This window comes from Phacochoerus africanus, chromosome 1 (assembly GCF_016906955.1).
Source record: "Phacochoerus africanus isolate WHEZ1 chromosome 1, ROS_Pafr_v1, whole genome shotgun sequence".
Taxonomy (NCBI): domain Eukaryota; kingdom Metazoa; phylum Chordata; class Mammalia; order Artiodactyla; family Suidae; genus Phacochoerus; species Phacochoerus africanus.
Genome location: NC_062544.1, coordinates 270,529,922 through 270,543,915, shown reverse-complemented (window position 1 = coordinate 270,543,915; position 13,994 = coordinate 270,529,922). Strand labels below are relative to the sequence as shown.

Here is a 13,994-nt window from a genome sequence, read left to right as displayed (position 1 = left end):
ACAGAGGCTGCTAAGGAAAATCTATGGAGAGCTTTAAAAATTAACTGCTAGCCTACTTAAAGAACCGAGTGTCCAGCCATGTATTGAATGCAAAACTTTAGAGATAAAATGGTATGAGAAAATCCATTCTCTGAAATTTTTGTAAGTGGAGACAGTAGAGATAGCAATATGATCTTATTCAGTTTTTAAGGGTGTGCTCATAAAATTCAAAACCCAATAGAGTAGTCTCTCTCTCATTTATTTATTTATTTATTTATTGGCTGTGCCCCATATTTTTTTTTTTTTGAGGTACATATAGTTAATTTACAACCATCATGGTATTCTCTTGATATTCACAATAAATACTTTCTTTCACAGAGTCTGCAAGTAAGACATGTATTTTAAGTCCCACAGCAAAAACCTGTATGTTTAAAAAAAATATGCCTCATCTTTTAACAAGGAGAATTTTTTTTTTTTTTTGCTTTTATGGGTCTCATCCACAGCGTATGGAGGTTCCCAGGCTAGGGGTCCAATCTGAGCTACAGCTGCCGGCCTACAGCACAGCCACAGCAACGCATGATCCGAGCTGCACTGCGACCAACACCACCGCTCATGGCAACTCGGGACCCTTCACCCATTGAGCAAGGCCAGGGATCGAACCCGCACCCTTATGGTTCCTAGTCAGATTCGTTTCTGCTACACCACGACAGGATCTCCCAACACGGAGAATTTTTCATCTAATTCCCTTGGCATGACATCTGCTAAACAGAGCACCTTTGCTTCTTACGGGTACACAAATGTCTCTTGAATTACTTTGGTCGGTAACATTGTCTATGTCTTTGTCACCGCCCATGTGAATTTATCTATCGCTGATCCCATAACGCGTCAGTATTTCTTCTGGACTTAGACATTCAAATACAGACCTAAAAGAAGAGGTGTGGGACCACACAGATGATGATAGGATGTGAAAGGAGAGAGTGTGCTTTGTTGGAAGGCTTCTTTGAATGAGTTTCGTTAGGAATATTAATTGATTTCTCCTAGACCTTGGATATTTGGGCCAATGCTTAATTTTATGTGTGTGTATTGAAAAGAAAGAGAAAACAGAAATAAGTACAGTGCTCGAAATAGGGGGAGGGGTTAAAAGACCGAAAAAAACAATGAACCTTAATCTGATCATTTTCATTAATCCTTAATATGAAAGACAAACAGTGCTAGAAGTCAAATAGAAAAAAAAAAAAAAAACAAGGGTTTTTCTGCTGCATTTTCTGGAAGCATGACATACCTTCCATCGCTCTTAATTGTACTTTGTAGCCATGGAGAGATTTCCGCAACCTCTCCTTTATTTGTCCATATCACTGGGTCCTACTTTTAATTTTTTTCACCTTATTCTTAGCATTTGACTTAACATGGATAGTAAAAAACAAATATGTGATGTTCACACCTTTCTGTTGTCTTTCTTTTAGAAGCTCTCCATTACACACACAAAATGTTAATAAGCTGAGAAGGAAGGAAAGGAGAGAGGGAGAGAAAAAGGGGGAAAGAAAAGGAAAAAGAACTTTGCAATTTTGTGGAACAGAGCAGACAAAACATCAGCAGCAAAACCAGATTAAGATTTCAGGCTAAAGGCAAATTTAGAAATATCTGAAGAAGTAGTGGAGAATAAAAATAAAACAGATTGAGAAGAGTCAGCAATAGATTGGATGGTTTTAGAGGTCAAAATAAATGACACTAAAAGATTGATCAGTTTCTTCTGCCATCTTCTCCCAAATTGCACACATTTTTAAAGATGGAAAATGTATATCCAATCCACCATTGCTCAGATGGTAACTATTTCATACGGTGAGATTCAGAATCGGGCTCTATATTGATTTTTTTATTGTCATACCCTGGCACAAATCCGCCATTTGGTAGTGACGTCTGCACCTGTTTTATGGCAAGAAGACCTAATTCAATGTACAGATGAAATCAATACCCTGTATATATCAGGGTTAGTAGAAACTAAAGCAGCAACCCATCCCAATGTTGAGGACTTTACAGTAATAAATGAAGGCACATCTGAAAGAGATCATTTTATGTTAAGCAAGAAAAGGCCATTTCCAAATGACCTCTAAGAGAAAACGATAGAGCTAAGATATCTTTTCGTTTTGTTTTAAATAACACAGCGAATGTGTTCTTCATTTTTAACACGTATGCTTTAGTATTGACCTTCATAAAGAAGATTCACCTCTTGAAGCCTCCTTATTGGAAGCTGATTTCAACTGGCATCATAAATTTCTTTTCATGCATGTCTGCTAGGGAGGTAAAAAGTTGTCAAGGACCGAGTGTCCATGGAGAGGTGGTGGGTTACTTTGGCTTGAGAGAAAGAAAGTCAATCCATGCCACAGACACCCCCCCACACACACACGTTAACATTTTCCCACCTAAGACCTAGGACCCAGTCTTACAGTCTGTGCTTTTCGGTAAAATAAAATTTAAAAAAAAAGAAAAAGTTTTTTCAAGCAGCACTATTGAAGAACTGGCAAGCTTTCTTGCTGCCTCAGAGATCTGTTGACAGTCTTCTACCATCAGCCATCTGCTAAGCATCCCCTGGTTTATGCAAGGCTCTTTTTCCTGTAGCAGGGAAGATAATGCTTTTCCTGGAGTTCCGAAAGGGCCTCATCTCACTTTATCTTGCAAACAAAGCTTAGGGAGCTTGTACTATCACTCCTTCCTGTTGACTTGATGTTGAGGTTTTTTCTTTTAACTTGATGTTTGTCTCTCCAAGTTCTCTTTGGCTGGATACTTATTTTTTCTTTTTTTTCTTTTTTTTTTTTTTCTTTTTGCTATTTCTTTGGGCTGCTCCCGCGGCATATGGAAGTTCCCAGGCTAGGGGTCGAATCGGAGCTGTAGCCACCGGCCTACGCCAGAGCCACAGCAACGCAGGATCCGAGCCACATCTGCAACCTACACCACAGCTCACGGCAACGCCGGATCGTTAACCCACTGAGCAAGGGCAGGGACCGAACCCGCAACCTCATGGTTCCTAGTCGGATTCGTTAACCACTGCCCCAAGACGGGAACTCCTGGATACTTATTTTTAATGCTTTTTCTGGCTTGCCTTAAGAAGCTCTACCTCTTCAAACATTCTGGCTCAGAAAGTAAATAGGAACTTTACTCTTTATTCATTTTCATGTAATGCCTCCATCACAGATTGACAAATTTTAAGGTATTCGCTTGGAAGAAACTTGAGTGTCATTGTAAAAACACTTGCAGTACCCTGAAAATGTGCTGAATATTCCATTTCTCAGTGGAAAGTAGGATTTAAACATGGTTTTCTTCTGCTGAGTAAAAAGAGTAATGCAAATACATCTAAAATGTTGTTAAATATCTTAGGCATTGTACCAACTATGATTGTTTCATATATATATATACATTTTTTTTGGTGACCCCTTATATCTCGGTGGGCTAATTTTACCCTTACAGTGTCACAGTGAGAAGAGAAACATTTCATAGATCTTGAAAATAAATTAGGGAGAGGTTAACTAACTTGGCCAAGAACACTCAGCCATTTAGTGTTTTGCCAGAATTAGACTTTGGACCGGGTGTTTCTACCATTAGGCAGGCTGGCTTCCATTTAAAGGATCCTTACACATGCCTGTCCTTTAACAATAAAATAAGAAATCTCTCCACATGCTAAGCAGAGGCAAGAGGGTATATGATGAGGAGGGCAGATGCTGAGCATAAAACTCTAACAGCTTTGGGACCTTGGGTAAGTGATCTGTCTTTATATGCCTCAGTTTCCTTATCTACGAAATTAAGAACATAAAAGAATCTGCTTCATAGCGTACTCATGACGATGGATTAAGCTAATATATTTTAAGAACTGAAGATAGTAGAAGTCTATAATGAATATTAATTATTTTTAGTATTGTTAATAATCAGCACGTAAATGCTAAAATCAAGTAAACGAAGATCCTGGAAATGATGAGCAATATGCAAGTTCCTACATGATGAGAGGAAATTAAGGGCGTTAACTCACTTGCAGGGATTCTTAGGGGAGTTTTGGGGGGAAGGTGAGGCACATTTCAGCTTCTGAATTTGCATTGTCCATGTGTCAGGTTCTATTGATCCCCTACCCCCTTGGTAATCCCCACATCACTGTGTACTAAGGGGACCAAATTGGTAGTGGCAAATACACTCCAAAGACACAATAAATGACAACTGCATTCACTAACTGACACAAAAGGGAGAAAAAGGAGCTGAAGGGTAAAAAAAAATGCACCTAGTCCCAAGTTATCAAAGATGTTTTCTTTCTTTCTTCACTGCTCCTTTATTTTGCAATGCTTGAAAGCTCTTTATTAAAGTTTTTCCAGTTAAAGACAAAGACTTTACTGTTTCCTTCAGTTTATTTAGGAGAGATCTTGAGGGGGTATCTGAGTCATTTTTCTGTATTCCTAATATCCAGTATGTCTGCTAGGACATTGGAGGAGCTAAACAAATGCTTGTTAAGCAGGTGCAAGAGCGAATGAATGAGGCATCCTTGTTTATTATTTGTGTTATTAATGGAAAGGGGACATGGATGGATGCATGAAGAAGAAGTAAGAATGGGTGGTTGGAAGTGAGGAAAGATATAGAAAGGGTGCAAGGACAAACTCTCTCAAAGTTCTAAACATCTATTATTTTATTATTATTGTTGTTGTTGTTATTATTATTATACCCACTATCTTATTACCTCTAGATCCATCCATCCCAATTTCTTTTGAGTCCCTCGGCTACGTTCACAACTAATTCTTACAAAATAATGTCATTTAATCAAACCACTGCCATCATTATCGACATCTCAGAGCTCACCTTTCTTGGGAAGTCCTGGCATGTGCTGGCAGCGAGCTCCCAGAGGTGCCCAGCCTCATCCCCTCACAGAGCCCCTCTCCCAGAGCCTCATGCTGAAGATCTGCAGAGGCCTCAGCACCAGCCAGAGTCTTGCTTTTTCAGATGCGAACTTTTAGAGGTTTGAAACAGAAACACAGAATGGTGGTCACGCTTGGTTATTCTTTCAGGTAACTGTTTGCTAGACCTCCCACGCAAGCAGATCCTCGGCCCCGAGGAACTCCCGGGACAGACCTACGATGCCAGCCAGCAATGCAACCTGACCTTCGGGCCCGAATACTCCGTGTGCCCAGGCATGGACGTCTGCGCCCGCCTCTGGTGCGCTGTGGTGCGCCAGGGCCAGATGGTGTGTCTGACCAAGAAGCTGCCAGCTGTGGAGGGGACGCCATGTGGGAAAGGCAGGATCTGCCTGCAGGGCAAGTGTGTGGACAAAACCAAGAAAAAATATTATTCGGTAAGCGATTTTCTTGTCACGCGATGCCTGGGACCCAAGGCCTGATGTACATTCCTGGGACATGTGTGGGGGACTGTCACCAGAAGGCATTATTTCCTAGTTCAAATATTTTTCTTGGCGGGATCTATTTACAGCTTCCTCCTCTACCCACAGGAGCCATCCTCTTACTGGAGAAAATGCAGATCTCAGGTTATGTCCTGTAGCAAATACGTATAGAGAGATTCTGTGTAACTGAGACCACAAGTCACCCCAAATCATCATGTGGGAGTTTACTTTCAAGCTCTTAGTAAAGTTATGGGCTACATTTTTTTTTTTTTTTTTTAGGAAACTGTTTTTTTTTTTTCTTCTTTTTAGGGCTCCACCTACAGCATATGGAAGTTCCCAGACTAGGAGTGACATCCGAGCTGCAGCTGCCAGTCCTGTGCCACAGCCACAGCAACACTGGATCTGAGCCCATCTGTGACCTAAGCCACAGCTTCCAGCAATGCCTGAGCCTTAACCCATCCAGCGAGGCCAGGAATCAAACCCACATCCTCACAGATACGAGTTGGGTTCTTAACCCGCTCAGCCACAAGGGGAACCCCAGGGAATACATTTATTTCAATTCATCAAGGAAATAGCAGCAGAGCTGACACATGGTCATCATACACACTTGGTGAGCTCCTATGGTCATGGTTTTCCCCTCAGAGAAGTTAATCTAACTCTGGGGACTAAAGTAGTTCCACCCAGCTCCAGAGAGACATCGCCTTACTCCCTATGCACTTGGTCCAGTTTAAGGCCAGCAACTGCCACCTTCATTGTCAGGGTCCAAGCACAGACTTTGTTCCCTCTCATTCACATTCTCAAAGTCCCTAGAAGAGTGTTGCCACATGCGCATTACCCATGCCTTTCAAGACTTTCAAGACCAAGCCTCTCAGATACCCTGACACAGGCAGCCAGGGGAAGTTCTTCAGGAATTCCCTTGGCAAAGGAGTTTCTGGTATCTTCCTCTTGGTGTCTCTCAGCTTCCTGCTGCAGTGTTTCCAGTAGACCTGGGATGTCGTAACAGGACTCCTCACTGCCTGTGGTGTGGGTGCAGGGATTGGGTGCATGTCAGCATCTGTCCATTTCCTCCCTAGGGGATGTAATGCAGCCAAGCCCAGGTCACGTACATTTATGCCCATGGCAGAGGGTCTGTCACAGATGGTATGTGTGATGTCAACATAGGGATTATAGAACTTCAGGGACAGAGAGGAAGAAAAGATATAACCTCCATCAGCTGAAGCCTGGCACCATGGCAAATCCTGTAGCATCACACTGTTCATTAAAGATGCAAGATCAGGGCGGACACAGTGTGAATTGTGGTACCACGATTAGTAACAGAAATGCACAGTATCAGAAGGTCCAAAGAAACCGAGAGTCTGCAGTGTGCTCAGTATTTCGGGTGAAGTGTTTAGACCCCCTAGGGCTGGCCGGAGGAGGGGTGGGAGGAAAGGTGAATTGTTGAGAATTGGAATGGCATTGCAATTCCAGAGCATTCTATAGCTGTGACTATGTTACAGTCAATGAAAATTTGTATCTGTGATAATGTTACCACTGACTCATTGAATGCAGGCAACCTCCAAATGTACATTTTACATGTTTTCCTCCCTTCTGAGTTAAAATCTCTTTTATGTCCTGTTTTAGACATCAAGCCATGGCAACTGGGGGTCTTGGGGGTCCTGGGGCCAGTGTTCTCGCTCATGTGGAGGAGGAGTACAGTTTGCCTATCGCCACTGCAATAACCCGGCCCCCAGAAACAGTGGCCGCTACTGCACAGGGAAGAGAGCCATCTACCGCTCCTGCAGTGTCACGCCCTGCCCGGCTAATGGTACGCTGCTCCCCATGTCAGCCACCATCCTGTGTCAGGTGTCATTTGTATTCCAGTAGTAACAAATAGAAGAGGCTGGAGAAATAGCCTATTAATCTTGTACTGCACAGTTCCACCAGCGTGCAAATTGATAACAAATCCATGGGTGATTTTTTGTTTGTTTGTTTGTTGTTGTTTTTTAGGGCTGCCCCTGTGGCATATAGAAGTTCCCAGGCTAGGGGTCGAATTGGAGCGACAGCTGCCGGCCTATGCCACAGCCATAACAACGTGGAATCCAAGCTGAGTCTTCAACCCACACCACAGCTCACAGCAAAGCAGGATCCTTAACCCGCAGAGCGAGGCCAGGGATCAAATCCGCATCCTCATGGATACTAGTCTGGCTCGTAACCTGCTGAGCCACAGCTGGAACTCCCTGATTTTTAAATAATTACAATTACAAACAACTGAATATTCGGGAGTAGAAAAAAAGTAACGTATCTACATTACTCTGCGTGTAGATAAAAATTCTTCGGTACTGGTGTGTAAAGAGACAGCAAAAAAACCCAAAAGTCAGCACTATCCCATGAAGTATTTAAGTAAGAATGTATCTAAGTTTCAGAACAGATAGAGTAATAATGGACGTGTTTGTTTTTAGGTAAATCTTTTCGTCATGAGCAGTGTGAAGCCAAAAATGGATATCAGTCGGATGCAAAAGGAGTCAAAACATTTGTGGAATGGGTTCCCAAATACGCAGGTGTCCTGCCGGCAGACGTGTGCAAACTGACCTGCAGGGCTAAGGGCACCGGCTACTATGTGGTGTTTTCACCAAAGGTAACTGCACTGACCAGAAACAGTAGGTGTCTTTGGTGGAAATTATTTGGTAGAACGGAGCCTGCACATAACAAATGTAAACAGTCATTATTTGGGGAGTGGCTAGATTTTGGAAGGTTTTATTTTCACCTCTATCAGTTCTATATTTTCAAACTTTCTGCAATGAATCAAAACGATTTTGTAAACAGACAAGTTAATGTTTTAAAAGCTATTTTTAAAAAGTGTAGCTCTGTCAGGGAAGGTGAGATGTGGCCTTAACTTCAAAGGAGTATTTCCTAGGTATATTGCCAAAGGGAACTATAAGGCAAGAAAGCTTTCTATTTTCCTGTTGTTTACTGAAGAACTCCCTTTGGTGATTCCTGAAGATAGATTTCAAGATCATCACTGACTAGACTTTTAACAATCTTGCACCTTTAATATGAGTCAGTGTTCCTCTAGCTACATTATAATATATGCATGTGAAATTATCCTTTATTTTCCATAGAAGAGCATTTTCTAAATTTTTGATGTTTCATGTCGCACAATCAACATTACGCAGCAGTTTAAAATACTGTTTATCTAATTTGCAAGTAGGTGCTATCTAAAAACCACACCTGTAACTCGCCTTCAGATTTTATAAGATATTATTCAAAAACAAGCTTATGTCCAAGTTATGTAACTTTTAAAATATTTTACCTTTTTATTGCAAAATAATACATTTTCATTTAAAAATATTATAGAGAAAAACAAAAGTATTATCTGAAAATATAATCTAGAGAGCTATTAAGCTCTTGAAGAAATATCCTACCTTAGTTTACACACACACACACACACACACACCCCGACATGCTCTCACACATATATAAAAAGAGTTTTGGGGAGTTTCCGTCATGGCACAGCAGAAACGAATCCGACTAGGAACCATGAGGTTTCAGGTTCTGATCCCTGGCCTTGCTCACTGGGTTAAGGATCCAGCATTGCCGTGAACTGGGGTGTAGGTCACAGACACAACTCGGATCCTGCATCGCTGAGCCTGTGGCGTAGTCTGGCAGATGTATCTCCGATTAGACACCTAGCCTGGGAACCTCCATATGCCGTGGCCCTTAAAAAAAGAATGAGTTTTGTATATATACATATATAAACTATGTATGTGTATACATATGACTATATATTGTTTCATATAATCACACGCACCAGGGATCAAATCCGCATCCTCATGGATACTAGTCTGGCTCGTAACCTGCTGAGCCACAGCTGGAACTCCCTGATTTTTAAATAATTATAATTATTTAAAAAATAATTATACATATACATACATATACATATACATACTATTTTATAACTAGCTTATTAAATATATGCTAAATCTTTTATTCGAAAATATTCAGTCTCTTCCAGTAAGGACTTTTCTCTGAGTTCCTCGACGTCTATGTTTATACTAAATTATCTCTATTTCAGCATCTCGCAATTCAACACAATAGGGAGTGCTTTCCAACTGTTTGGAGGTTGTGACTGTCCAGTATAGATTTTCCATTTTATTACTGCAGTAACAATTATGCACCCAAGAAAAATATCTTCATTCTTGAGCCTGCTTGTCTTCTGCTCTTGACACAAATTAGATAGTCCCAAGTCCCACACACTAAGTGAAAGATGGTTTCTGCCAATAAAAAGGCAAAACTATACCACAAGAACATATTCCGTATGCAGAAATGGAGCTGAGGACCTTGGTCTGCTAACACGTTTGGAATTAAGGCCAAGAGAAAAGGGCATAACCTAGATTTATCCCAGTTCTTTTTTCTTTCTGCAATGTCCTACCTATCCCCATCAAATTTAAAGTTCCCAAATTAGAATCATACATGGACTTATGGGCCAGTGGGGACCTGTTATATACCACAGGGAACTTTATCCAATATTCTGTGATCATCTATATGGGAAAAGAATCTGAAAAAAAAATTGATGTGTGTCTCTATAACTGAATCACTTTGCTATATACAGCAGAAATTATCGAAGCACTGTAAATCCACTATACTTCAGTAAAACTTAAAAAAAAAAAAAAGAACTTGCTATTTAATCAAAGAAACCAGATACACAAGACCAACTATTTCCTACTGCTAATGTGTTTCTCGCTCTTCAGGTGACTGATGGAACGGAATGCAGGCCGTACAGTAATTCTGTCTGTGTCCGGGGGAAGTGCGTGCGGACAGGCTGTGATGGCATCATTGGCTCCAAGCTGCAGTATGATAAGTGTGGAGTGTGTGGAGGAGACAACTCCAGCTGCACAAAGGTCGTTGGGACCTTCAATAAAAAAAGGTAACATGAGAGAATGATGGCCCTGATAGGACCTGAACAAAGCTTTACCCTCTTGCAAAATTGATAAAGGAAGACTGGGGTTACATCTGTGGGAGGAGATCTAGCCTGGCCCTAGGTACACTGGAAGAATACGAAAAGGGAAGGAGAGGAGAAGGGAAGGAGAGGATGTGAAGAAAGCTCTGGATGCCAGCTGCAAACTCTTGGCACCTCTGGAGTGTGATGGCCATGGCCATGGGGTCTAGCTTTTGCAGAGTGTGAAAAAGGAAAAGTCGATGGCATTCCATTGTCACAATATCTTGCAGCTCTGTTATTCCTGAAGCATAATTCAGGAAAGGATGGCTGGTTTCCATCTTCCCACCACTTTATTGTACAAATAAATTCTTACCAGGCTGTAATCTTCCTTGAAAAAACATTTCTCATCGCAAATTCTAAGTCACCTGCAGGGTTGTAGATGGCAAGCCTGTTTTCAAGGGAACTGGTTTACATCTGCTCTCTAATGAGTAATGTCTGTTTCCTGCTTCCTCTCATGGTCCTTGATGACACTCTTGCTTTAAATATGTAGGCTTAGGAGTTCCATCGTGGCTCAGTGGTAACGAACCTGACTAGCATCCATGAGGACTCAGGTTCAACTGGCCTCCCTCAGTGGGTTAAGGGCCCAGTGTTGCCCTGAACTGTGGTGTAGGTTGCAGACACAGCTTGGATCCTGCATTGCTGTGGTTGTGGTGTAGGCTGGGAGCTGCAGCTCTGATTCAACCCCTAGCCTGGGAACCTTCATATGCCGCTAAGCAATAAATAAATAAATAAATAAATAAACAGGTAGGTTTATAAAGTACCAATGTTTGGTCTAAAATGTTATACTATCAGCAAGGATGTCTGAGTCAGCAAGAGCCTGTTGGAGTACAGGATTTTTATTCCTCTTCACCAGAATACTCTTAGGCTGAGTTGTATCGGTCAAGTGCACCTGTATTCCTGATGTATATGCTATGCTGTCTTTCACTGGAGACCAAGTCAACAATAAGGATTTATTGAAGCAATTGCATGCCATGTCAATGTAAAAACTAGAAATGATCTTTGATATATTTTTGAAGTGTCTGGCTAGAGAATTTATTCTGAATTAACAGAATTACTAATTCTATTCAGTACCAATCCTATTTGCTAGTGATATAATAATTAATCACCTAAATGTGTTGGGCCATCTAGGTCAATACCCCTGCAAGTCCAGTTATATCCTGTATTTTAATATTTTTCAGCAGTGCAAGAAATCATCATGACTAACCTTTTGCTTTACAAACGAGGGCACCAAGACTCTGAAAGTTTGAGTTACCCGATTTCATATGGCTGATGAATGCCAGAGCAGAGGCTATGGCTTAGGTCATAGCAACAGGATACACAGGCCATTTGTAAAAAAGGAAAAAAAAATAAGCAAAAAAGTAAAGAAGGGAAAGAAATTCAGGAACCATATGAGAAAATTTTTTTAAAATATTTTTTAAAATACTACCTTGTGTACTATATGCTATGTTGTCTTCCTCCATCAACTCATAAGCCACTTTTTATAATGCAAAATTTCGCATTTTAAGTTCTCTGTATTTAGAACAAATATCTGCATATTTGCCATCCCATGAAAAGATGGAGAAATTCATGATCAACAAGTGGTGTGCAACAGCACTGTTTGAAAATTGACTCGACTAAAAGATTAGAATATGTGGTACAAATGACCTCTTTGACTATCCCGAATAACTTACCTTGACTTAGTGTGGTTAAGAAAAGAGAACATTAATCTTGGAGCTGGAACTTTTGCAGTTAAGTTCTGGCTCAGTAATTCCCTAGCCATGTGATCTTTGAAGAGTCACTTAACATTTTTGCTCTTAGAATCCTTGTGAGTGGAATGCAAATAATAGTAATTACCTTGCAAATTCTTTTTGCAGTGAGGATCCAATGAGATAATGTATATTAAAATACTTCATTAAGTTCAAATGTCTTCCCAAATAGGACCTTAAGTTTCATTCTTTCCTCCTACAATTTTCTTCGTGTCAGTAAAGGGCTTTTACTGCCTCAAACAAAACTTTGAAGTCATCTTTCACACCTAATTTTCTCTCACAAATCTGCAAATCCTGTTCAGTCCTACTTCCAACACATGTTGAGAATGTGGTGGCCCCTCACCACCATGAGCACTGCCACCCCCAGTCCAGATGTCATCGTCTCTAGCCTGGACCAATCCAACAGCTGTCCCCCTAGCCCCCTTGCCCCTCACAGTCTCTCCTTCACAAAGCAGACAGAGCCATCACTTTATTACCTAAGTCAGACCTTGGCGTCCCTCGGCTCATTGCCCTCCAGTGGCTTTCATTTCACCCAGAGTCAGGGTCCAAGACTGTTTGTAACCAATGAGAGGCTGCAAGATTTGGCCATTGCCCTGCTCTGAGTCCCCTTTCCTTGCTCTGCTCTAACACACTGGCCTCCCAACTTTCCGAAGCTCCTCAAACACAGCAAGCTGGGCATGTTCAGGTTTTATTCTGCCTGGAACATTTTTTCACAAATGAATAAGCAATGCTTCCTCTAGAATTCCTTTAGATGTCTGTTAAATGTCACCCTCTGCCCCCCTTAGGCTGTGACTTCCCTAAATGAAGAGGAGGATCTCTCCCCCGTCCTGTTCACTCCTCCATCTCACTGTGTCTGCCCTGTTTCTTCACAGCTCTCATCAGTAGATATTGTGGCATATTTTGTTTGGGGGGCCTCACTAGAATGTCACCTCTGTGGCAGCACGGTTAGTATGTGTGGATGAATGCATTCCTTCACGACAGCTAGTGTTCTTATACGGTAGAGATAGCCCTGAACCAAAGAAGATTCCCTTGCCCCACAAGCCACATTTCATCCTTCATAGATAGATGAAAACAGCTGCATTTGTTCACAGTAGCCAAGGAAGCTGGTCAATGTCCAACGTTTAAATGGTACCAAGCAGGGTGCAAAGAAAATGAATACAGAGTGCCAAGGGAATTCTGTTTTGTTCAAGCCCCAAGAAATTGGCACACTAGTTTTCATCCTTCCCAGTGCCTTGGGGAGCTCAACTTGAAGACCCGTGCGGTGTTGACCATTCCCGCTGATTCTGGTGCTCATGCATGGGGACTTGGTCAAAAGAGCACAAAATAGGAGTGGAGAGGCCTGGCGTTGCCACTGATACGCCCTGGAGTAAACACTTGCAAGTACTTTAATACGGCTCCACTTTGCAGGTTTTTCAGGTCAGATGGAATGTTTTCTCCTGCTTTGTTCTTATTTGATTTGATTTGATTTTACGTATAATTGATTTATAGTGTTGTGTCAACTTCTGCTTTACCGCATAGTGACCCAGTCATACATATAGACATATGGATATAGATATTTAGATATACATTCTTTCTCTCATACTGTCTTCCATTATGTTCTACCTCAAGCGATTGGTTATAGTTCCCTGTTCTGTACGGTAGGACCTCATTGCTTATCCATTCTAAATGTAATATTTTGCATCTACTAACCCCAAACTCCCCATCCATCCCACTCCCTCCACCTCCCCCTTGGCAACCACTAGTCTATTCTCTATGCCTATGAGTCTGTTTCTATTTTGTAGATGGGTTCATTTGTGCCACATTTTAGGTTCCACATATAAGTGATATCATATGGTATTTTTCTTTCTTTTCTTGACTTCACTTAGTATGAGAATCTAGGTTCATCCATGTTGCTGTGAATGGCATTATTTTGCTCCTTTTTACAGCTGAG

General features: G+C 41.4%; 1 protein-coding gene across 2 annotated transcripts in view; it reads left to right on the top strand.

Annotated features, from left to right (window-relative positions):
• Positions 1 to 13,994, top strand: part of ADAMTS5 (ADAM metallopeptidase with thrombospondin type 1 motif 5) — a 66,968-nt gene that overhangs the window by 31,118 nt on the left and 21,856 nt on the right. For both annotated transcript variants that reach the window (XM_047795137.1, XM_047795129.1), the window contains exons 4-7: positions 5,016 to 5,299; positions 6,965 to 7,148; positions 7,783 to 7,958; positions 10,072 to 10,247. In XM_047795137.1, the coding sequence (XP_047651093.1) occupies positions 5,016 to 5,299; positions 6,965 to 7,148; positions 7,783 to 7,958; positions 10,072 to 10,247 (820 nt within the window). The remainder of the gene's footprint in view (positions 1 to 5,015; positions 5,300 to 6,964; positions 7,149 to 7,782; positions 7,959 to 10,071; positions 10,248 to 13,994) is intronic.